This window comes from Plecotus auritus (assembly GCF_963455305.1).
Source record: "Plecotus auritus genome assembly, chromosome: 2".
NCBI lineage: Eukaryota > Metazoa > Chordata > Mammalia > Chiroptera > Vespertilionidae > Plecotus > Plecotus auritus.
This window is the reverse complement of record NC_137771.1, coordinates 169398130-169424252: the sequence shown is the minus strand read 5'-3', so window position 1 is coordinate 169424252 and position 26123 is coordinate 169398130. Positions and strand designations below refer to the sequence as shown.

Sequence of the window (26123 nt, the reverse complement as noted above, 5' to 3'; positions counted from 1 at the left end):
CTTCTGACTGAGCAGCGCTCCCCCTGTGGGAGCGCACTGACCATCAGGGAGCAGCTCCTGCGTTGAGCATCTGCCCTCTGGTGGTCAGTGCATATCATAGCAACCTGTCATTCCACTGGTCGTTCTGCCATTCGGTCGATTTGCATATTAGGGTTTTATTATATAGGATTCATTTGAAGGGTTGTTGTTGTTTTCATGTACAAAAAGATAGCCTTCTGTCATAAGGTAGATGTCTTGAATGACCCATTCATAAAAATTCACTTAGTCCAGCTTAATGAAGCCTATGTCCTCGCGTACTGAGGGAAACACTGGCTACACATGTTGAGGCCATATTTCCGGATCAGACCATGGCGGTTTGAGCAGATGCAGCAAGAATGAAAACCCTGGCCGAATTTCCAAGGATGGCTCCAGTCGAGTTATTGGTGACCCATCCTGCTCTCTCTGTAGCAATGAGGCAAAAGTTTTTCTCAATATAATTTTGGTATTATCTTATTTAATCCTGGAAACTAGGAAGGCAGGAATCATTATCTTACTTTTTAAAATGAAGACCCGAGGCTCTGAGAGTTTAAATGACTTGTCCAAGTTTATACAAGTAACACATTAGTTCTTGGGTCAGGACTAAATCCAGGTCTACCAACTCTAGGACAATACTAAGTGATGCCACCTTTTGATATTCTAAAACTAGTTTTATTTCTTTTTTGTTTTTATTTCAAAATTTTTATTATATTTACATCTTAAATTTTTATTGTCTTTCATTCTGATTTGCACACCAATCTTTTCCTTATTAATATGTTGGCCTTATATTGATTACTGATAGAAAAATAGTGATGATCCCAAATCCCTGGATTGCCTGGCAGCAAAGAACAATCAAAGAAAATAACTTCTAGTTTTTATTTGTTTATGTGGTTTCGTGAACCTCAGGCCCTTACCTGTATAATAGTAGTCCTTTGGGTCTTTATATACCGCAATAAGAGAGCATAATAGAAAGATGAACCCAAGGAAAGGAGATTTTGTGAAAGTTATACCCAAATGGCAAGCTGAGGTTTTTCCCCAGGATCATGTCTCACGAAGCTGAAGAATGAAATCAAAGACCAGAAGATTTAAGCAAAAGCACGGGAAATTTATTGCAAGCAGATTCAGACTCTCTGCACAGGAATGGGGCCCAATAATGGGTTGCCACTGAAGCCTTTTAGTCTAGGGGATTATATTTGTTACAAGCCTACCCTATATCTATCCTTGTGGCCACCTGATTGATTCCCTCAATTGTTTCTGCCCAGCAACGAACCTGGACTTCCCCTGTTCCTATGCCTAAGCTCACCTTATTGTTGCAGCCCTTCCCTGGTTTCACAAAGCTCCCACTCTGAGTCTAAACATTGTTATTTCTGCATGGTTGGTGTCTGTGGTTAGGCTTGCTCATTGCCGTGTCTGCCCCTGCCGACGTTCCACCTGCCTTTGTTTTCTACTGGACCCCTGCCCTATCTGCCTGCATGTCAAGCTAACGCCTCTCAAAAGTCAAAGTTATTTATTTGATGGGCCTTAGTTATAGAATTGTAATTTTAGGTAATAAGGTCAACAGTTAGGTAATAAAGGGCTTCAGAGAAATAAATTACTGTGTTTAAAATGCCTTTCTTAACAAGATAAGGAAAGTAAAGTAGGAGAATATTTATATTCTGGTGGCTACAAAAATAATATAAACAATGAGGGAAATGAAGCAACATCTTTCAACATTGTTATTCACTCTAATTACAAGATTCCCTTCATATGTTTACTATTAGTTGTGGTGAAAACCAAGATTCATCTGAGATAATGGAAAATACAGGGTATCCAAATAAAAACTATATACACACTTTGAATAATTATTCATTCCAATGGGTTAAATCTGAAAAGAAAGAAACATCAATTGTGCTATCAGCTCTTAAGTAAATTTGGGGGGGGACATCCTATATATATTGATCTCTGCTCCTTGTTCCTGGCACACAGTTCCTAAAACACTTGTATTTTCCTAAGTGATAACAGCATTAGGAGCAACTTTTGTTCTAAAATTTGACCTCAGTGCCTGACACAAGAGTTCTTAAATAACTTGGAATTTCCCGGGTGTGGTAATGTATTTTCTTCTAATGAGGTAACTCTTGGTGAGCTTCTGGGTCGGGGCTGGTCATCAGGGAGACCAAGTCACAATTAGAAACTAGATATTCCTCTAGCAAAAAAGGGTTTATTCCAGGAAAAAGAGAGAACTGCAACCCAGAACATGCAGCCATGGCAAATTCACCACCACAAATGAAGAGAAAGTTCTTATATGGATGGTAAAAAGAAGGCTGTTGTGATAACCAGAGTTCTTATTTAGCTTCTTGACTAACATAGGAATGAGAGTTCCCCCTACAGGCCCTCCAGATTCCAATCTGATTGAAGTCAACTATTAATTTTTTTATATATATAACTTTCAGCACCATGCTCTAGTCTCCAGAAAGGGAAGAGGGACTGGAATTGACTTAATTATTGATTGTGCCTACGTGATGAAGCCTCCATAAAAATCCAAGGGTATAGCCCTGGCTGGTGTTTCTCAATGGTTAGAGTGTCAGCCTGAGCATCAAAGGGTTGCAAGTTCAATCCCTGGCCCCAGTTGGGACGTGTGCAGGAGGCACATCAATGTTTCTCTCTCTCTCTCCCTACCCTACCCTCCCTTCCACTCTCTCTAAAAATCAATATCATGTTGTTGTTAACTCTCACCCAAGGATATTTTTTACTTTTATACTCAAGACTTCGGTGTTTTACTGCTGAAGTAGGAGTACAGCAAAATAAATTGGGGAATCCTTGAATAACAGCACCAGAGGAGACAGGAGACAGCAGTTTACATCCTAAGAGTCTACCTTACCTAAGGAAAAGGAGCTGTTCCATGCTCCAACCTGGCTCATTAGAATTCTACACTGGGATTGGAAGCCAAGGCCCAGGTAGTTAACAGAGCATTATTTAACATTGTTTTGTTCTCTAGAACTATATTTCCTTTAAGAAATCTAGGAAGTAATGTTAATGAAGGTAGATTATGGTCTTTGCAACTCATATTCCAATCATATATTTATCTAGAGATATAACCACCCTATTTTGACATGACATATATGTAAAAACATACATTAAATACAACTAAAGTGATATGTAAGGTATTTAATGACACATAACAGGAAAATGATACACATATAGTACAGAACTCAACCATTAATGAGACAAATACTTGTAATGTTAAATGAAAATGTAGATACAGTATTGTATAATTGGTAATTGAATAAAATGTTAATTTAATAAAGTGCGATTTTTACTTTCTTGAAGGTGGATGAAGAAACTAGAAGAGAGTACATAAGAATACTGGCAGTGGTTTCTTCGAAGTATTGGAATTATGGGTGATGGAGTTTGGTGAGAATTTTTTTAATGCATTACTCCTTAATGTGCATGTGCTTTATTTATGATAACATAAATACTTCTTAAATGTCTGCAACTCTTGAAAAGCAATGTTTCAGGATAAATATGCTACTAAATATTTTAAGAATTTACCTAACTCTAATATAAGGGATGAATCTAAAGGACCACCATCTATGAAAGAAATGAGATATGTTCTGTGTCAGTGTAGATAGGACAGTGATCAGCAGCTAATAGACATTGAAGAATAGATTTCAACTCAGTATAAGCAAGAGTTTTTCAATACTTAGAGCTGTCCTGGAATGGAATACTAGTAGGTTCTCTCAAGATGCTGCGTGCTGGAAGTGCTCAAGCAGAGCCAGAGGGCTTTTTGCCCTAGGAGATGGTGAAGGGAGAAAGATGAGGAGACAGTGGGACTAGATGATCTCTAGTGCCCTTTTCACTGCTAACATTTTATCAACTTGTCATTCATTCACTTATTCATATGACCTCCAAGATGGTCCCCAATGATCCTTGCCTACTGATGGCCATGCCTTGTTTAATACCTCCCACATTGAAGGAGCTGATTCATGGAACCAATAGGCTATTGTAGAAAAGATGGAGTATGACTTCAGAGACTAGACCATAAAAGATATTGTGGCTTCTGCCTTCTCTTTCCTGAGTTGCTCACTGTGGAATAAGTCAGCTGCCACGTCATGAGGACACTAAAGCAGCCTGCAGAGAGGCCCATGGGGAGAGAAAATGAGGGCTCCTGCCAACAACCAGCAAAAAACTTGCCAACTATTAGAGTGATTCCCCTTGGAAGCAGATCGTCCAGCCCCAGCAAAGCCTTCAGATGACTGCATCCCCTGCCTTCATCTTCACTGCAACTTTATGACAAACCTTAAGTCAGAACAACTCAGTTAGGCCATGCCTGAATTCTTTAGCCACAAGGACACTAAGTTTGGCAGTAATTTGTTATGCAGCATTAGATAGCAATACAACACATTTTTACCAGATTTGTTTCACAACAAATTTGACATAATATTCTTTGATTCAGTCACTCTATTGCTAATAAGAGTTTCTTAAGGAGGCAAAATCCCAAGCTGTTACAGATGCACAATAGCAGCCTATTCATTTAATAGTATGGTTTAGCTCAACACAGTTTGGGGTCTTAACATATTCCAATAAGAACAATGACAACTTGGCTTTAGAATGATTCATCTTATTTCTTTTCCAATAGAAGAAAAAGAAATGTTCTCTTTGTTTCCTATGGATTTGGTGTCTGTAGTTGTAGCTATAATTGTGTCATTTATATTTCTCAGCTTCCACCCATCAATATGCTCAGAAGAAAGATATGCTAGAAATTGCAATAAAGCATTTTAAAAAGCTTTTTTTCAGCATTATAGTACCTGGCATGGGGATTTTTTTTATCTGTTGAAACAAACCAAAGGCAAAGACAAAAATTCTATAAATTGTTCTCATAAATAGATGACTAAATCACCTCTGAGGGTTTTTTTTAATCCTATGTTTTAATATCTGAAAGTTATGAGGTATTCTGGGTAAGCTTGATTATCAAAGAATACCACAAATAACTTTGGATGTTGTATATCATCTGTGACAGAATCAAAGAGATCTATGGAATTGTAAGGGTTCTTTGGTGGAGGCGTAACTATTCCTTCACGTCCAAGTGTGTAGACTCCTGTAAGTACTCGTACAACATAAATATGTTTCCTCCCAGTGCTGTCTGGTCTGGAGTATCTATCATCAGCAGAATAACTGGCATCAACAGCAAAATAAGTTCCTTTTCCATAGGCTACAGCTGCAGAGAGAAAGACAAAACCATTCATAACAATATAAAATTATCACAGTATGCAGAACCATACCCAAACCTGAAAATTAAATAAAATTTTAATGCAGTTCTTGGTCACCACAGCCACTTTTCATCATTTCTAAAATTTCCTTCATCTGTCCTGGAAAGGTTGCCAGTCTCCTTCTGGGTGAAACAGAATGAGCTCTATCCTGACAATGACAGTATGGCTGCCATCTATGGCTAGCTACACTGCTTGGGTATGAATAGTCAACACTAGAACATCCATTCACCTCATTCTGATCAGTCAGATTACTTGCTTCCTTACCATTCTTCCCAGCATAACTGCGATTAAAGCCGTGCTGATTGACATGTGGCACAGAGTGTGCATCTGTCCCGTGGAAGAGGATTTTCTCATTATCTATATGGCCATTCTTGATGTCCATGTGCTTTTTCTTTATCTGGTAGCTCTGCCAGAGAAATTCATTCTGTATCCTCTCAATCTACAAATGACAAAGAGCAAAACATTTGGATATGACCATAAAGCTCAGTACAGTGTCTGCTGTGGCCTTTAAGCAATATAGAGAAGGAGGAGAAGGAGAAGAAAATGCAAATAACCAGCAAATTCAGAGTGGGTAATGACAAGAGAAAAATTCTGAGGTGTTCTATACTGAATTACAGTGGGCTGGAGAGTGGAAGACCAAACAGCTAACAAGATTGCTCTCATTCCTGAGTATATGTTGGGCTATGAATTAACTTCTAGGCAGCTATTGCTGAGATTATCTAAACGAGAGAATAGCCGGGCACCATCAAACCCCAGGAGCCTCAGCTTCTTGTTTACACATTAACTTTCCAGATTGTTCCCCACCACGAATCTGAATGAGCAAACACTTCTGCCTGACGGACTCTGCGCTTATCCCAGAACTAGCCAGGCTTCATCTTTCCCCACACTCTTTCTCTACCTCTAGCCAATGTAAATTCTTTCAAACTAGTACTTACATCTTCTTCCCCCTACTTGATGCAAAATGCTCGCTGATTCCAAGAAGGCAGGCATTCTATCTTTTCCACCAGGCACTGCTGCAGGAGGTTTAGACTTCACGCCTCAGGACCTGGTCATTTTTCTTGGTAACAATGACCCAAAAAGTCTTTCTTTTCAAAAGACTTTCAGTGGTGGAAGTTTAAAATTTTGTTTAACAGTAGCTTTTTGCCTTTAGAAAAAAGATAGGCTAAAAGCATCTGTATGTTATAATACTCTTTATTATTGTTATCTATTTTACATAAAAGAACTTATAATTTATATTAAAATGTTTACTTGGAATTCCTAGAAATTTATTGACATTCAAACTCCTACTCAAAAATTTGTAATCATTTAATAATTATTTCCATAATTCCTTCTGATCTTCCAATCATAATTCTTTCTGCATTGCTCCAATTATGGTCACAAATCACCTCATAATTGTCTATTTTAATGACTATTTCTTTCCAGAGATATCAAGAGCATTTCAAACCATGAACCATCCTCTCCTTGGAACTTTGTCCTTCAACTTTTTTCAGAAAATCATTCTCTATTGGCTTTCATTCCTTCTAGAGAATGAATTTAATTCACTAATCATCTATTGAACATCTAGTGTGAATCAAGCACTGTGTTGGGTCTCTGCCCTCAAAACACTTTCAGTCTAGAGGGAGAGAAAGACAAGAAAAAAAAATCACCACCCCTCACTATGAGAAGGGATGGGTTAGGAGAACATACATGGAGTATGAAAGCATCAGAAAAAGATCCAGATAATCTACATCTCGGGGGAGAGTAGGAAATCTGAGCAAATGGTGTTCTGGAAAGAAAGGCAGAAGAAAAAAAAAAAAAAGAAAGGCAGAAGAAGGGTTGAAGAAGAAGGGAGTGGACAACTGTAAGCAGATATTGAGGGGAAGCCAAGTGATAAAAGCAGGAGGGAAAGTTCTTCTGCTGAGTGTGATGGAAGCCTCATGATGAAGGTTTGGAATAGGAAATGCATGAGGGGGTTGACTGGAGGAAGCAAGGGAGGATTCCAGGTACCTGAAGGGTCCAGCTAAGGTTGGAGACCATGAATTAGTAATGATTTTATTTAGCAGCAGCAGGAGAGAAGGTAGGTTATAGAATTAATTCAAAGTTAATGTTTTTTAAAATGGGTATAATAGAAGGATAAGAGCCAATAATGTTGCAGAAATTGAGTAGACAAATTAAAGCGAGGTTCCAGTACTCTCAACAGCTTTGAACATAATGAAGCATCTCCTCCTTTAAATCTGTCCCTTCTACAATCTCTCTTTTCTGGTTCTCCTTCTTTCTCAGGAATTTTTACTCATTCCTTCCATAGGTATTGTGTCCCACAATATACTAAGTACTGGGAATGCAGAGATGAGTGGGAGGTGATTCCTACCTTACAAAGTCCACAGCCAAACAGGGGAATCAGGCATGTGCAAAGTTACCAAAGCACAATTTCATAAGTGCTGTAATGTAGTTCAGTATACAGTTTTATGGAAGAACCAGCTAGATTTTAAATTACTAGGCTGTTGCACCCTGCTCTGATACCTATGGTATGATAAGGACCTTCTAATAAACTCCTACACTTTACTGGCTAATATTTTTATGCAGCATAGTGAATGGACATTGTACAATCTCTGATCATCTATTCCACTTCATCCCCATTGTGGAGAAACTTCTGGTTTGGGTGGAGTTGGCCCTCCTTATAGTTCTAAAATGGAACCCAATTGGGTTAAATAAATCTCATGATGGGTTCCAATAGCCCAGGTCCAAGGCAATCAGTATATGGTAACTTCCCCAACCCAGACTGGTTGGAGTGTCCCACTCAACACAAAGCCTGGTACTCTTATCTATTAATTGTGTGACAGAACACAGTGTCTCTTCTGAAGAATGTGAATGGGGGAAGCCGAGACTCTCTGGCTGACACCAGCAGCCATCCTATAATCACGAAGGGACTCCTGCCTTCAAACAAGGCTGACACTGCAAACAGCAAATCCAGAGAAACTGGACCCAAGACATCATCGAGCCACTGGATCCAACTGCTCCAAAAACCGTCCTACTTCTGGACTTTCCATTAATTTCTAATACATTTCTTTTTTTTAATCAGTTTCAGTGGGTTTTCGAATTGTAAGTTAAAGTATTCCAACATATACATATAACTTTTGGGGGTCTCCTTCATTATTGTTAATGCATGAATCGTGAGATTTGAAGTTTATGGAACTTGAGTGAGTCCAATCATACTAATATGCTAATTAGACCAGATGTCTTCTGGACAAAGCCATGGTGTTGGGGAATGAGGCAGAGGTGGTTAGGGGCGATCAGGCTGGTAGGGTAGAGCAGTTGGGGGCAGTCAGGCTGGCAGGAGAGAGCAGTTGGGAACGATCAGGCAGGCATGCAGAGATGGTTAGGGATGATCAGGCAGAGTGGTTAGGGGTGATCCCACAGGCAGGCAGAGTGGTTAGGGGTGATCAGGCAGGCAGGCAGGCAGGTGAGTGGTTAGGAGCCAGCGGTCCCAGATTACTAGAGGGATGTCTGACTGCCAGTTTAGGCCCGATCCCACAGGGATCGGACATCCCCCGGCAGTCGGACATCCCCCGAGGGGTCCTGGATTGGAGAGGGTACAGGCAGGCTGAGGGACATCCCGCCCCCCGCATGCACGAATTTCATGCACCAGGCATCTAGTTAAAATATAAGATATAAAAGAAGAAAGAACTTATATAAAAAGATAGCTTTCATGTTAGTTTTTTAATATTTAAAAGAAGTCGTTTTTAAAATGCAGTATTACCTTCTCTATTCTGTAGGAAAGACAAGTCTGAGAGAATCTATTCTTCACAGTGTCATATTCTGACTGTCCAGGTTGTAGCTGGATCACACAAAACAGCTGCTGATTCACGTCAGACCAGTATTCAGGAATATTATCTGGAAAGTTAGCATTTGGTGAAACATGACATTCATTACCAAGGATCTCTGAAAACCTAGGCATTTCTAATGCTCTTTCTTCCCATTCATCTAATCCTAGTCTTTAAGGTGGGAGGAAGCTACAACTCTACTATCCTAAATTTGGTAAACACAGATGAAGTGAACAGTTCTGACACTAATACAACATAGGTTAATTAATGGTTTAGCTAAAATACTTAGATAAACTTAGATTCACTATAGCTTGAAATGATAATTTTCCTAGAAAGTTCTATGGAATTCCATAAGAAGCTAATATATAAACATGAAAGCTAATTTATTGGTGTTTTCACTTTTATAAGTTCTATTTAGTGTGGTTTTTGCAACATGATTATCCTGCTAAAGATGTTTAAAACACATTGTTCTGTATCCCATCTTCCTTGCTAAGTAAACACCACCTAAAGAAAATAACAGAAGTGCTCAGTGAATGCTTTCACATAAAGTGGTGATGCTCAAAGTTTCTCTTTGCTTTCCAATAGCTTCCAGAAACTTTAAACACACTGAGCTACATAGACATCAGCGTCCTGAGATGGTATGACTAGTAGAAATATGGACAGATCGTATTAGAGAAGAAAATGCCACAATACCACGGATTAAAACCAAAGGATTCTCCTTACAAACAAAGCCACAATTTACCCATTTTTAGTGAAAGATATGCCAGGCCTGGGAGAGGGATCTAGGGCACTCCCATCCTGTTTTCCAAGTCCATTCAGGGAATGAAATCCTAGTGACAAAGTGAAGCATCTTACCCTAATCTGGGAGGTCTTTTCAAATTCCATTTTCAAAGAGTTTTTCTGGAAAAGTTTTCCCATGGTAGGGTGTGTAGTTTCTGCAAATTCAGTTCTTTTCTTTCCCCCACTGTCCACCCCTTCCAGATCTTTTGGCCTAATCATTTCTAGTCATAGGGGTTAGAGTCCTCTTGGACCTGTTCTTTGTTTTTCTGAATGCAGCAGGCAAAACTGGAAAGAAAGGGGAGTGTTTCTTTGGGCCCTACCTTCCTTTCACGCCATGAGCTTACAGATCAGAAAACCACCAGCACTTGGATTCAGAAGACCTGATAAGCCTCAACCTGTGACCAGCCGTGTAAACTTCATTTTCTCATCTGTAAACTGGAGATAATAAGATCTGCTCTCTCTACCACCTCATGGCATTGTTACAAGTTTAAAATAAAGTAAGAGGCATTAAAGCACTTTAGGGGATGCCAAGTCCTTTATAAACAAACACATGGTTATTGTTCTTAAAAAATGATTACGCTTGGTGTTTTCTACAGCCCAGTGCTTCATAAAAAATAACATGTGAGCCACCTTTCTTTAAGAGTACTGGGCACTTTCTTGAGCTCTTTCCCTATAAATATCTTTTAAAAGATAAATCTCTCTCTCCTTTCCCACTCCCGGTGTTGAAGACAAATGCTCTCCTATACCTTTCCTTGTGCGCCTGCCTCAGTCTCCTCTCCACAAGTGAAGGTGGGATTAAACACCAAGAATCCCGGCTCTGCCTTCAGTGTCCACTCTCTTCACCTTTCATACTCTCCACAGATAATCCAACCCATGCTCAATGGCTTCAACTCCCATCCATTTACATGACTCCCAAATATATATCTCTAGTGTCTGATACACAGTTGGTGCTCAATAAATGCTCTCTGAACCAATAAATAGCTTTAATATACATTGGAAAGTAACTTGTGTATCATCTGCTCAAATGAAACTCAATGCTATCCTTTTTAAGTTCTCTTTTAAAGAAGTCCATATGAGCCCTGGCTGGTGTGGCTCAGTTGGTTGAAGTATGGTCCCATGCACTGAAAGATTGTGGGTTTGATTCCCCATCAGGGCACATACCTAGGATTCGGGTTCGATCCTGGTTGGGAAGTGTACAGAAGGCAACTGATCAATGTTTCTCTCTCTCTCTCCTTTCCCCTCTCTCTAAAAGCAATAAACATATCTTCCTGTGAGGATTTTTTAAAATAACAATAAAATAAAGAAATCCATATGAAAAATTCTTACTAAAATTGAAGTTTATCTTTGCCAATAAACTTCCTTTTTATCTGACATTTTATCTGTATCATTCCTATTATCTAACAACAAAGATTATGTGAGGCAGTTTTGTTGTTGTTTGTTTTTGCCTCAACTACTATATGATCACCTGTCTGCTTATTTTAGTCATTTTTTGTTTCCTTCCTTCTTTAACATCCCTGTTTTATTATGTAAATTTCATGTCAATTTAACTTCTTGAGAACAAGTTTAACTTTATTTGTTTTTACTTTACTAATAATGACTTACTGCTCTTATATTTAAATTAAAAAAATGTCCTCTATAAAGACCAAAGGGAAAAAATGTTCATTTATACATCCCTAGATACTATGGTAGATATTTGTTATATTTAACTGTCTGGCATCCTTTCCCCCTTTCCCTGGTGAAAGCATCCTGAATTTCCTTTGGAAGACAACCCTTCGCTATTGCTTCAGATAGTGACCCCCTCCAGTTTAAGTATAAAGACTGTGAGTCTGGCTTGGCCAGTTAGTGTAATTCTGCAAAAATGACCTAAGCTGGTCCAATCAGAAGGAATCACAGGCCTTATAATGGTACTTCTGTTCCCAAGCATCATATTCCTGATGGGATATATTGCTATGGGATTCTCTCTCTCCTATTGGGCCTGATCATACAAGGATATGGACCTGAAGCTGTGAGCAGCCATCTTACACTGTGTGGAACCTGATAATAAAGACAACACAGCTGAGAAGAGAATGAGAGATAAAGTCAGAGTCCAGATGATATCAAATGAGCAACTGGGTCAAACTGGGCCTGAAGCCAAGTATGTCTGGACTTTATAGACAGGTGAGTCAATGAATTCCATTTTTTGCTTAAGCTACTTTAAAGTGGATTTTCTATTACTTGCTACTGCCAAATCCAACTAGTATTTTTATTTATTTTGTGTGTGTGCATGGAGCTCTTACATGTACTGTGTGTTGCAGTACATTGAGGAGAATTGTTATCAGGAAGTAAGTGGAGGGAGAAATGAAATTCTTGCTGGCAGACAATTCTCAGTTTAGGAAGGCTGCTGGTGACAGGTATGCCTCATTGCCAGTAAAACTCAGTGCTTTCTGGGTAAGTGCTCAAAAAAAGGGTAAAAACAGTAGTTGCAAGAGGAGGCTACTTTTCTAGTTATTTTAACAGCAATACAGAAGTCACAAAATGGGAGAAGGCTAGATCAGAGGAGCAGGTCGATATAGATACTTTCAAAGCAGGAATCTGTTTGCTCATGATGTAGTACAACCAGATTACCCTGGCCTCTCTTTTCTTGCATCTGCTTCTGTTCTCAGGCTAACTTGTCTAGAGGTGGATGATCAATAAACCAGTATTGACCAGATAGTTCATAGCTACAAGAGGCACTGACGGTCAATACCAAACAAAAAGGAAGAACATGAGATCATTGGCTTGGATTTTCAAAGTCTATTCCCCTCTTTCTGCTTTCTCAGCCCTTCTCTTCTTTCTGCTCATTTGTTATTCCTGTTTCCCAGGCATGATTTTGTCCCTCAGAAGAATAATCAGTTGACAGGAGATTGTGTTCCATAGTTCCTGTACTTTTCCCAAGTATTACAGGTTTTCTGTAAAGTCCTAAAACTCATAGAAATAGTGAGCATTCGCATCTAAACACTTTCTAAGTGATATTACAGATAACCACATGATTTTTAAAAGAACATCTTACATGCAGCCTCGGAAAATGTGGACTGAAAGGTAGGTGATGTGGCTATTCCTTCTCTTTTCTTCATGCTGTCATAGAATACATTCAGCAGCTCAGTTACAAAGATGACAACTTTAACTTTTTTTAGTGATGGAGTAGAATGTTTCCGTGTGAAGTCTACAATAGCACTGATTATGTCATCAGCAACTCTGATTGGGTTTTTCCCAGCATTTCCTGGAAAAAAAAAATTAAGTGACAAAAATAGTTTCAGCTGGTGTTGGTCATGTGATCAGATTTGGCAAATGCAGTTCCTGATGCTGAGAAAGAGGAAAGCAACATCCGACAGCCAGAAACTGATCTGGCATTCATAGTTGGGTCTTGGTGTTCTACAGCTGAACACAAATTATTTCATAGAGCATCATCGAATGTAACCACTCTGTAACCATGATGAATTAAGCCAAAAGGAGACCCCTGCATAGTCATGTCTGACCACAGACAAAAATATGAACACTATCCAAACCATATAAATGGCTCAACACCCCCATCTTGACTAATATGAACAATCATTCTTCATTACCAATCACAGCTTTAGCTACACTCTTTTCTTCTTCCAGATAATATACCCAATCATAGAATTACATCCGCTTCCTGAAAGCATCCAATCCAAAGCAAAGCCCTACTTACTTGTGACTGCCATGAAGTCACCTAGCACAAGCTCAAATCTATTAACAAGTCCTTTTCACAACTTCTTGCTGAGATGCTGCATAGTTCCCCATAGGGTGTACTCCTAGTGGTTTTAGCTGAAGGGCATTGGAAGTGCAGAGAAAACAACATGCTATTTGCATGCAGAAGATCTGGGTTTATGTCCTGGCTCTCCACTGATTAACTGTGAGATCTTAGATAAGTCATTTGATCCCACATATTAGTTTGCTAGGGCTGCCATAACAAAGTGCCATGGACTGGGGGCTTAAGCAACAGAAATTTATTTTCTTAAAATTCTGGAGGCTAAAAGTCTGAGATCAATGTGGCTAGTGGATGGCCATCTTCTGGCTATCTCCACATGGCCTTCCTTCTGTAGCTATCAATGTCCTCTTCTAACGAAGACACCAGTTATATTGGATTAGGGACCGCTCCAATAACCTCATTTTAACTTAATTACCTCTTAAAAGGCTGTGTCTCCAAATACAGTCACATTCTGAAGTAGGAATTAAGGCCTCAGTAGATGAATTTTGGGAGACACAACTCAGCCCACAACACCTCTAAACTTCAGTTTACTCAGCTATAAAATTGGAGTGATAATAGAAGATAGTAGATATTAGAGATAAGAATATGTTGCTAAGACTATAGTAATTAAGAGCATAATGGTAAAAAAAATAAAAGGTAATGTGAAAAAAAAGTAATAGTTGAAATGTACAGGCTAAGCTGCCTAGGTTTGAACTTAGTTATGTTGCCTTCTAGCTGTGTGATCTTGTGCTTTAATACTTTAAGTTCTTATCTACCAACGGGGAAAACTAATAGTCAAGGCTAGGTTCACATACATTGTAAGTTTTGAAATGTATACATCTCAGAAGAAGAACATAAAATTACAAACAGAAAATTACGATAAAAGTGAATATTTAGAATCAGAAAAGAAATCACAACCAAGTATAAATTTTTAAATGCTAAAAATGTATTCCTAAGTCAACTTTTTTAGCTGTTTTCCAAAAATGCTTGCAGCCACTCCAACACCCAGTGCCCAGGGAATACTGAGAACTCAAAGTAGGAAGTAACAGTGGTCTTAACCCGTGGTGTCTCACTTTTGAAGTTTTACTAAATCATAAAACCATGTGAAGGCATCATTAGGGCCCTTCTCAGGGCTTCTTTAAAAGCATGTGCGATTGGGTGTGAATGAATCGGGGAGTGAGCTATTAACATCATCTTCAAGTAGGAGCAAATGATTGTATGATATGATAGAGATGATGAGGAAAGTGTTCCTAGAAACTGTGAGCAGGATGAATCTGAGCTTGTTGGTTAAGGATAGAGACTGTATCTTAGTCGTGGTTTTATACCAAGTGCCTTGCACAGGGCCTGGGTAACTGCATTTCAATCTGACTCCACAAATGAGGACCCAATTGGGAAACACGGCAGTAAACCAGTGGGGAGTGGTCTTATGGGTTTGGAAACGAAAAAGAAGGCTGAAACTGAACTACCCTCTGGAAGAAGATTTAATAGGACCTGCTGACTACAGGGGTCTGGGACACAAAGAAGCAAACGTGGCAGGACAGCTGGGAGTTCATGGCACCTCCGAGGGAAGAAACTAGAAAATGAGACAACTCAAGGGATGATAATGAGTTTGGATTGTAATATCATCATGTTTCTGGTGACAGAGAAATCTCCCTGAGGAGATTCTGGAGAAGCCTAGAAATGCTGATTTGGGAGTCAGTGCTGAAATGGTCATTGATACTAGTGTAACGAGAACAAATGAGTCCCCCAAAGGGAAGAAAAATGAACAGTGAGAAAACCATGACGTGAAGGGCCAAACATGGAAAGATACTTAGGAAACCTAAAATAAAGAAAAAGATGGATAAAAGAGGCACAGGACCAACAGATGGCCCTAGAAGGGTCTGACAGGTTGCCTGCCGACTTTCTGATTTACCTCACTATCACTTTCTGGACTCAGCATTGAGTTTATTAAAAGTGAGGTTGTCTAAAGGAATCTGGGTTATTCTGAATCTTTGGGCGATGGGAGGCTGCAAACCTGTTCCAATGGCAGGAAGGGCAATAGATGTGTACTTCCTCTGTTCACACTCTTCTAGAACACTGGAAACTGATTTCCTGACATCATTTTCTCCAAGGACATGAATTATTATATCGCACGATAGGAATCCACCTTGTGTAACTATAAAATCTCTGTGAGGCTGTGTCGCTGGGAAAGAAAAAAAAAGGAAACACACACAGTACATTAGTTACGGGAAGCAACGCTGATTTTTGAGATGAAAATAGCTGACAAAGGAAAAAGCCCTGAAGATTCCTGACCAAGTGCAACCTCCTCCCTCAATCTAGCTGGTTTCACTCTCTGGGACTATGACAGGCTCATTTCCTTTACAATCCAGGTTATTCATTATTGAATATTTTGCACCTGCGTTAATTCACGCACTCCTCAAAGCAAGCCTGTGACATAGGTTCTGTTTTCTCCATTTCACAAATTAAACAGAAGCACAGGTGGTTAAGGTCAGCAGCCGAAGACCGCCCAGGATTTGAACCTAAGCAGTCAGTGTCCAGAGCTCTCAACTCCCTCTCTACTGTCCAGGAGAGTAATTTATACTTCATTCAGCCAGATTCACTTTTCAAGGAGGTGAAAGTAATGTATTGTGTGGTGTGGAGGTATGAAAGCATGAAAACTTCCCCTCTCTCAGAACCCATAGAGCTCTTGAGCACATGGAAATTATCAGGGCTTGTTTTAAGGCACCACCTTTTTGTTCTCTGAGCAAAGCAAGACTCCAGGGAAATGCAGGAGGAGGAGAACTGGTCCCTGCCCACCCCACCCCACCCCACCCTCCTGGTGAGCTTCCATCGCGCAGGCACTCCCTGCTGCCCCTCAGGTGTCCACCTGCTCTCCTCTCCCAGGTATCATCCTTAGACTTTTCCAGCTGTCAGGCCAGCTTCATGCTCTGCTTCTGCCTTCCAAGGTACAGCTAGCTCTTGCAGCACACAAATAAATCCCTGCTGATGTCCTCATGTTGGGACCAATATTACCATCCTCTGATCTCTCTCCAGGAATTTATTCACTCCAGAGAAAATGTCTTAGAGGAGAACTATTAAGGTGGGAGTTTCAGGCATGACAATAGGTCAGTTGTGGGAATGTGTTGTCAAACATGTGACTTCTCCAAATCATACTCAGAGCTGACTGTGTACTCTGCAAGGTTCAGTCCTGGTTTTGAAGGATGAACATTTTATGCTCACTCTTACAGGTTCTTTACCATGCTATAATAAAAAATAAATATTTCATTCCTGGCTCCTGGTTCAGAGTTCCTGGAACCCTTCAAATCCCCTGAGTGATAAGAGTATCTTTTATACATTAACTAGAGGCCCAGTATATGAAATTCATGCACGGGAGGGAGAAGGTCCCCTCAGCCCAGGATCCACCCTCTCCAATCCGGGACCCCTTGGGGGATATTCGACTGTGGGTTTAGGCCCGATCCCAGGGTTAGACATCCCTCTCACAATCCTGGACTGCTGGCTCCTAACCACTCACCTGCCTGCCTGCCTGATTGCCCCTAACTGCCCCCCCTGCCAAGCCTGATCACCCCTAACCACCTCTGCCTGCTGGCCTGAACACCCCTCACTGGCCCCCCTGATGGCCTGATCACCCCCAACTGCCCCCCCCCGGCCTGGTTGCCCCTAACTGTCCCCCCCCCCCCCCCGCTGGCCTGGTCACCCCTATCTGCCCCATTGTGCTGACCTGGTTGCCTCTAACTGCCCCCCTCTGCCAGCCGGGTCACCCCCAACTGCCCCCCCTGCCAGCCTGGTTGCCCCACACAGCCTGCTGCTCAGTTGTTTGGTCATTCCTCACTAACCCCCCTGCTGGCCTGGTCACTCCAGGCAGCCTGCTATTTAGTCATTTGGTCGTCCCTCACTAACCCCCCTGCCGGCCTGGTCACCCCACACAGCCTGCTACTCAGTCATTTGGTCATCCCTCACTAACCCCCCTGCTGGCCTGGTCGCCCCACGCAGCCAGTTTGGTTGTCCGTTAGGTTGTTTCAGTTGTAATGGTCGCTTAGGCTTTTATATTTATAGGTGAGATAACTCCTGGAGGCTGAGAAGTGGAGCTAGATAGCTCCCGAAAGACCAAGCCAGGGGTCCTCAAACTTTTTAAACAGGGGGCCAGTTCACTGTCCCTCAGACCTTTGGAGGGCCGGACTATAGTTTAAAAAAAAAACTATGAACAAATTCCTATGCGCACTGCGGGCCGGGGATGAGTTGGCTGCTAAGCAGGACAGGCAGCGGCACCCAGCAGGCTGAATAAATGTCCTCGGCAGGCCGCATGTGGCCCGCGGGCCATAGTTTGAGGACCCCTGGACCAAGCCATCTTTCCAGGATTGGAACTCTCAGCCCCACCCCCTGACCTCTAGGGACTGGAGAGGGGCTAGAGATTGAGCTCAGTCACAAATCCAATGGTTTAATCAATCATGCCTGCGTAGTGACAGCTCCATAAAAACCCTTAAACAACAGAGTTCAGGAGCTTCCTGGTTGGTAAGTACTTCCAGGTGTAGGTAGGGTGGTGCACCTGGAAAGGGCATGGGAGCTCTGTGCCTCTTTCCCCATACCCTGTCCTGTGCTGGCATAAAATTTTAGGTGCACTCCTGCCTGGTGAGCCACTTCAGCAAACTGAACTCTCAAACCAAACCCTCCTTTTCCTGTAAATGCTCCACTTGGCCAGAAACGTAGTATATCCAGTCAGCCAATCCCCAAACACCAACTCTGAACCAACTCTAAGCACTATATTTATTTCCTTGTTGCCGGATCTTTCTAACTGAAGTCCAATATACAACCCCAGCCAATCACACACTGTTTCCACAGTCCCACTTCCAATCCTCTAAAAAATTCACTCTTGCCCACAGTCCCTCAGGAAGAGTGCTCCACACTTGTAAGGCACTACACTCCCCTCCATGGGTTGTTTTCTTAAATAAAGGACCTCACACTCGTTATTAAATTGTTTTAGCTTTGTCATTTGACTCATTTCTTTCACTTGGCTGTTCCTGAGTTGTATCCTTTATAATAAACTGGGAAAGGTAAGAAAAGTGTTTTACAGAGTTCTATGAATTATTCTAGTAAATTGTTGAACCTGAGAAGGGGTTATTTGGAACTTCTGAATTTGTAGCCAGCCAGTCAGAAGTACAGGTGGCCCCTGGGACTTAAAACAGGCATTTGAAGGTGGGAGGGCGGGCAATCTTGTGGGAGTGAGACCTTTAACTTGTAGAATCTGGTACTAACTCAGGTGGGTAGTGTCAGAAGTGGAGAGTTGGTTGGTGTCAGAAAACCCCTCAGACCCACACAGGCTCCCTTATCCTATATAATAAAAGAGTAATATGCAAATTAACCATCACTCCACGACAAAAATGGCAGCCCCCATAGCCACAAGATGGCGGCGCCCAGTCCTCTAAGCCCCGCCAGAGTCCCGGCAGAGTAAGCGGCCTGGCAGAATGCTGCCCATAGGCCCTCCTGACCCTTTATAAAAAACAAAAACAAATTCACTCCCCATGGAGCGATCCCATCCCAGCCCCAGCCTGGGGTCTCAGCCTGGGAGGGGCATGGGGCCCCACAGAGCAATCCCGTCCCAGCCCCAGCCTGGGGTCTCAGCCACTGAGTCACACCAGCCAGGCAGATATGGAGGAATCTTAAATGTTTCTTTTTTTATATATGTTTGATTGAAGTTTTACAGAGAGGAAGGGAAAGGGATAGAGAGCTAGAAACATCTATGAGAGAGAAATATTAATCAGCTGCCTTCTGCACACTCCCCACTGGGTATGTGCCCCCAACCAAGGTACATGGCCTTGACCGGAATCGATCCTGGGACCCTTGAGTCTGCAGGCCATCACTCCATCCACTGAGCCAAACCAGTTAGGGCTGTCCAATATGTTAAAGAAAAAACCCTATCTAATAAAAAGGGAATATGCAGGGGAGGGCATTTGGGTGTGACTGGGCTGTCAGGGGTGGGCAGCTGGGGACTATCAGGCTGGCAGGGGAGTGGTTAGGGGTGATCATGCTGGCAAGCAGAAGCGAGTAGGGGCAATCAGGCAGGCAGGCAAGCAGTTGGGAGCCAGCAGTCCCGGATTGTGAAAGGGATGTCCGACTGCCTGTTTAGGCCTGGCAATCAGACATCCCCCAAGGGGTCCCAGATTGAGAGGGTGCAGGTTGGGCTGAGGGACACACACCCCCGTGCACGAATTTCATGCACCGGGCCTCTAGTGTATTCATAAAAGGAGTAAAACTCAGGTACATGCTGTGCTATGTGAAGTAGAACAAGACTGGGGAAAGTAAAAGGTCGTTTATAGAGCACTTTATAGCTTACAAAACTTTCTTTACATTCACTTTTCCTTCTCCTCCTCACAACCACATGTGGGATAGCCATTGTCATACTCCTCATCAGCAGAACTGTCTTATGGGTGAAAGAAGAGAAGCAAAGCTCGGGGAGGATCCCTGAGTAAAAGAAGGTGGAGCCTGGGTTCTTTTTAATTTTCAGGAAGAGACAGGTGGGATGGTGGGGGAGAGGACCTCTTCCCCACAGCCACCTCGTCATATACCACCCAAGTCTCCTCTCCTAGTGAGCCTACCTTCTTCCAAAGCACTCACCACTTACTCCACCCATGGATCCTCTCACAGTAGTCTCAGCCCTTTAATTTTCAATAGGTTGTAGGCAAAAGCAACATGAGATCATACCTAGTACAGCACATTCATCTTCCACAGCTGGTCCAGCACCTTCTAAAATTGCTTTTGACACCCCTACAGAAGACATATTAATGATGTAAAGCATCTGTTAAAATTCAATAAGTAGTTATTGCTTTTGTACATTACTCAGCTCACCCTTTGCATAATCCATTGACGTCCCCCTCCTTAGAAAATCACCTTTCTATAGCTGCCTTCATTCAATGGCAGATGAATGAACAATCTGACCCACAGGATGAGGGCACTGCCCAACAGCTGAAAGTGTCCAGTGTCTGCAGCTTTACCGCCTCTATTTGTACTGGGATATTTCTGCAGTTATTTAAGTTTTGTTTTGTGTGGGTTTTTTTTTTGTGTGTGTGTGTGTGTGTGTGTTTTTCATTTTTTGCTTACTATTTTACAAAATTGAATAAAAATACAAAAATTAAAGTTCTGATATGAATGAGAAGCATGAATCTCAAAACTATAATAACCCTGAGCAATTTACTTAACTTCTTTGATTTTGTTATTTAATTTGGTTTGGCTGGGTTTTTCGCAATTAGACAGATAGTTGGCTGGCTTCCGATCAATGAATCTTCCGATCAAGGCTGCAGCCTCACCACCTTGGTCACATCTAAGGACAACTGGGTTCAGTGGTTGAAAACATGGACTTTGCATTTTGACGCTGGGTTGGAGTTGACTCCACCACTTACTAGCTAACATGTGACTGGTCAGTTCCTCACCTGTTACACAAAGGCTGGCATAGTACTTTTCCTACAGGGTTGTTGAACATTGAAAGAGATAATGGATAAAAATTACTTAGCACAGAATCTGGCACACAGAAAGTACTAAATAAATGTTAGTTATTTCATCATCATGAAGATCTATTGATCTATTATCTATCTATCTATCTATCTATCTATCTATCTACCTATGTACCCATATCTCCATGATTATGAATTGTCTCTTTTTAAAAATCTCCTTTTTTTCAGTTCGTTTGTTTTGGTCTCTGACTTTGCAATGGTGGAGGTTTTTCTCAAATACGTGGTATTTGTCACTCCATTCATATGTAAGAGTGATTTTGGAAGCTCCATGTGCAGGAGGCTTGCTGACTGATAGGCTTCAGTGTAAGGTGAGCAGGCAGTAACTACTGGACTTTAGGACGATCAGGTTCACCCCAGAAGAATACTCCCATCTCCCATCTGGGGAGCACAAGCCCATCTGCTGCTCATAGAGCCCCACAGGGATAGGGGCTGGGCACTCACTGTTCACTACAGACACCTCACTGAAACCCTGTTTTCAGTCTAGCTCCCCATCCTCATCTCACCTGTTCCCAGTGTGCTAAGTCCGGAAAGCTCTCTGGTTCAGTGTCTCTAAAAAAAATTATACCTCCCATCTCTGGCTAGGAAAGAGCAAGGGAAGTTACTGCTGCACAGGATGGGGGATAGCATCAAAGGTCTAAGTGCTACTGATTCAGAATTCCATCCAATTCCATTTTCACCTCTTTTTATCCCCTGCCTTCCCAGGTTCCTGCTGCCTCCAGTTCCTGTGTTCCTAGGGGCTGCTGTTCTCTCCTGCAGGTCCTAAGTTTTCTCCATTCTGTCAGCTAACTTCACTGGCTAGCTGCTTCCCATCTTCTGAAAACATGTTGCTATCTCTGTTCACTGTTGTTTTCCCTCCAACTCTCTTTCTCTGTGGGTTTATACCCTTTTAATTCCTTTACAGTTGCTCTGTCAGGGTTTCAAGAGGGAGCAAAAATAAATGCATATATTCAATTTACTATGTTTTAAATAATTGAATGTTCTTTATGTTTTAAAAAAAATTGAATGGAGCCCTAGCCTGTTTGGCTCAGTGGATAGAGTGTCGACCTGTAGACCAAAGGGTCCCAGTCAAGGGATGTATCTTGGTTGCAGGCTCCTCCCCGGCCCAGGCCCTGGTCAGGGCACCCGCAGGAGGCAACCAATTGATGTGTTTCTCTCACATCAATGTTTCTCTCTGTTTTTCCCTCTCTCTTCACTCTCTCTAAAAGATCAATGGAAAAATATCCTCGGGTGAGGATTAATTTTTTAAAAAATTTTTTTTTGCATGGATATTCTACAGATTCACTTCTGCATGGTAAGTTCCATAATATTTTTGTGATTTAGAAAATATTTTTAAAAATGTTAAATCTTTATTGTTGAAAGTATTACATATGTCCCCATTTTTTCTCCATTGACCCCTTGTAGCTTGCCCTGGTCCCCCACCCCAGGCCTTTACCATGCTATTGTCTATATCGATGGGTTATGCATATACATACATACAAGTTCTTTGGTTGATCTCTCCCCACCCAGCCAGCCACCCTATGTTTTATCTTGCCCTTTTAATTTAAAAATTAGTGTTTTATAATATACAAGATATATCAGCATATGAGTAATGTATATAAGTTATAAATGAGTAAACATGTGGAGAGGGCATGCTCAAAAGTGTTATATCAAAAGGGCTGGTCAAATATTTTAGGGAAAATTAAGAAAAAGAGGTTGAATTTCATTTGGGTCAGTATAGTATAGAGAACAGTTATGGGAGGTGAGATGTGAGTATCAACATAAAAAGGGAAATAAAAATAGAAGAACTTAAAGCTGATTAAATTGTAAGTGTGGAATTTTGATAGTTCAGAGCTAAGAAGGGGATGAGAGCTGACACTAGGTATAAGGTGCTTCTTTGGTAGTAGGCATTTGATGGCAGAGAAAGTCAGGCTCAGAGAGGTTGAGTGATTTGCCCAAGGCCACAAGATGGTAAGTGGCATAGCCTGGATTCAAAGCCAGTTCTTTCTGATTCCAGGGCCTGCATATTTACAACACACCTCTCTGTCTATTCAGGGCAACATTAGCCACCATTTCCCTTCCAGAAATTGGTTTTATTAATAGTTACAATCAAGTATATAATTTAAATGAGGTACCTAATTTCAGGTTAAACATCCTTGTTGTTGAGTTTACAATAACATCTGCACTTTCTTTTGCAATATCTCCAATAGCAACCTGGAAAGTAATCGCACCAATTTTCATTTCATACACTGTGGGCCAAGGACAAGTGACAGTCCCAAAGATACCTGAAAAGAAAGAAGATGGATGAAGGAGCAGCTGGCTCCTGCAGGAAAAACATGAAGGGTTTCCGCTCTCTTTCTTTCCCCTCGAAATAAATCCAAACATTACCATGTCTCCTAGTCTATTAAGCTGCTGGGTGTTCTTTTTTAAGGAAATCAGAAAACAATGTTTTGTAGCAGTAGGAATATCTACATTTTCTCAGTTAAATAGGATGAGGCAGAAACATCTGCTTGACCATCTATTTGTCTGCAAAAGTTGCTGTGATGTCAGGAGAGAGAAAGAAGGTGAGAGAGCAAAGTGCACTCTCATTTCATGCTGACATTTCTTGGAGATGCTTTTTTTTTTAACTTTATTGATGTATGGTTGACAAACAAAAATTGTATATATTTAAGGTGTTTTCATTTCAGTTTTCATTGTGAAATGATGCCACAATTGAGCTGATTAACACACCCATTCTCACACAGTTGCCGTGTATGTGGGGTGAGAACCCTTGAGATCCACTCTCTTAGCAAATTTCAAGTATTTGATACATTATTATTAACTGTATTCCCCATGCTATACATTAGGTCTCCAGAATTTATTCATCTTATAACTGAAAGTTTGTACTTTGGGAGATCCTTTTATTACCATTTTACAAAAAGGAAAAATGGTCAGAGTGGCTAGGTCATTTGTCCAATGTTAAACAACAGCTCACTAATCAACATGAAGCTCTTCCTCCCCCTTTATATCCCACTGGAATAGCAATAGCAAGGCTGCTCTGGGAAAATGACAGTGATATGCCATTTAACATGTTGACATATGACTGTCCACTCTACACTCTGAGGCTTTACAACTTAGATGTGCCGTTTCTACTAATGCCATAAACTCTTTAGACCTCCGTTTCCACATTTATACAATGGCAACAGAACCCACCACTTGCCCATGGGGCCATGGTATAAGTTTAAATAATATAATACATATGAAAGCAATCAGTAAAGTTTAGTGTGCCATGCAAATTTCAGTTATCTTTTATCATACTAGAGGCCCGGTGCAGGAAATTCATGCACTTGATGGAGGGGTGTCCCTCAGCCCAGGCTGCGCTCACCAGCCATGAGCCTGGCTTCTTGCTGAGTGGTACTCCTTCTGTGGGAGCGCACTGACCACCAGGGGGCAGCTCCTGTGTTGAGCGTCTGCCCCCTGGTGGTCAGCATACGTCATAGCGACCAGTTTTCAGTCGATTGCATATTAGCCTTTTACTATATAGGATCTTAGGAATTCTGGCCTCATTACCAGTTATTTCATTCACAACAATATGATCTATTCTTTGGAATGCACTGACACTTTCTCCATTACTGATTTGTTCTTCATGGGAATTTGTCTCTTTCTATGGGACTTCAACTAACACCAAAGAGTTACTAAGCAACGGGAAATATTTCCCCAGCAGAACAACTTGACCAGCCAGACCTTGGGTATTTCCAACCATGAGAATCCTCTCCTTGTTGGGATTTCCACTCGACCATCTAGAGAATTTATCTAAAAATGCCTAGATAGAAAGAAACACAGTTACTGACCACAACAATGCTCTGTAGAAATATTAACCCAATTCTTTGGAACATGGAGAATCAAACATCAAACAGGAACAATCGTTCTCAATAGATTTTCTCCTTATTTCAGAGACTTTTTAATCAAAGGGTTATGATTCAATTTAGGAATTTCCTCAATACCAGTGCTGATTTATATTATTTCATGGGAAGACCACACTTCTATATGACAACTCCCATCAGCACTTATGGGCAAGAAAGTAGAAAATGCTGTTATTTATACATCTACAAAAGACATCAGATTGCACTTAGCTTGCCAGAATGACCAGAAGAGATATGTAACCATACCTTATGGCTTTCATCATCATCGAGATGTACCAGAAAGTAAACTTTTTGTAAGGTTTTCAGCCGCACACTGCTACTAAATTTGGACACTTCTGAAAGAATTAGTTCAGCAAATACAGTTTTGGGAAACCCCAGATCTCCTGTTCCAATCATGGGAAATGTAATTGATGAGAAAGATAGCTGTTCTACAGTCATCAAACACTTCTTGATTATATTTGCCATTATCTGAAATGTACAAAATGCATTTATATAAGTTAGGGCTCAAGCTGGTAGAAAACAGAAAAACTATGGTTACAGCAACCCTGACCAGGCCTTCTCTGTTATCCTAGGTTTTGTCAGGGCTTATTGAGTCAGAAGGAGAAACCAAGAAGGAGAGGACTTTTAGAGAGATTCAAACTCATGCCGGAGAGAGGGCCCAACAGTATGGAAATGGTTATGAGCATCTCATTGCAATTAAAATTGATGTTTATGAAGAGTTTTAAATAACATGGGCTAGTGTTTATGTTATGTAAAAAAGGCAGGATTAAAAATGGAAGAATATATCAACTAAAAATGAATATGCATAAAATTGAATTGAAGATAATATAGTAAAATGTTAATCAAAGTTATCTCTACGTGGCTGGATTCTGATTTTTATTTTTGTGCTTTCTGTGTATTTTCTGCAATGTACACGTATTACTTTATATTCTGAAAAAAAAGTTAGGGGGGTTAAATTAGGAACAGAAGTGAAAATTAGGTCATCAAAAGAAGGGCACTGACCCTTCTTCATTCTACACCACAAATATGGCTGCATTTCTTAGTTGTACTGAAGGATTATTATGCTAATCTAATCTTCAGACACCATTCCTAGAGAATCCCAATGATTGCTATTCCTTTTAAAGGTCAGTTTTTCTGAAATAACTGAAAGTTGTGATGGACTCTTCCCGAAAGGT

General features: G+C 41.0%; 1 protein-coding gene and 1 pseudogene across 2 annotated transcripts; both read right to left on the bottom strand.

Moving 5' to 3' along the window:
* Nucleotides 1–261: 261 nt before the first annotated feature.
* LOC308240857 (small ribosomal subunit protein uS14-like) lies at nt 262–431 on the bottom strand (annotated as a pseudogene). The gene has a single exon. The product of its transcript is annotated as a small ribosomal subunit protein uS14-like (transcript).
* A 2714-nt stretch (nt 432–3145) lies between these two features.
* On the bottom strand, nt 3146–24921 carry PARP15 (poly(ADP-ribose) polymerase family member 15; the record flags this gene model as incomplete). Its single annotated transcript, XM_080654688.1, is given in 9 exon segments — nt 3146–5209; nt 5526–5700; nt 8998–9131; nt 12870–13079; nt 15583–15750; nt 20265–20327; nt 23182–23331; nt 24770–24849; nt 24851–24921. Coding segments are annotated over 9 exon segments (1341 nt in total). The 3' UTR covers nt 3146–4919.
* Between the last annotated feature and the right edge of the window lie 1202 nt (nt 24922–26123).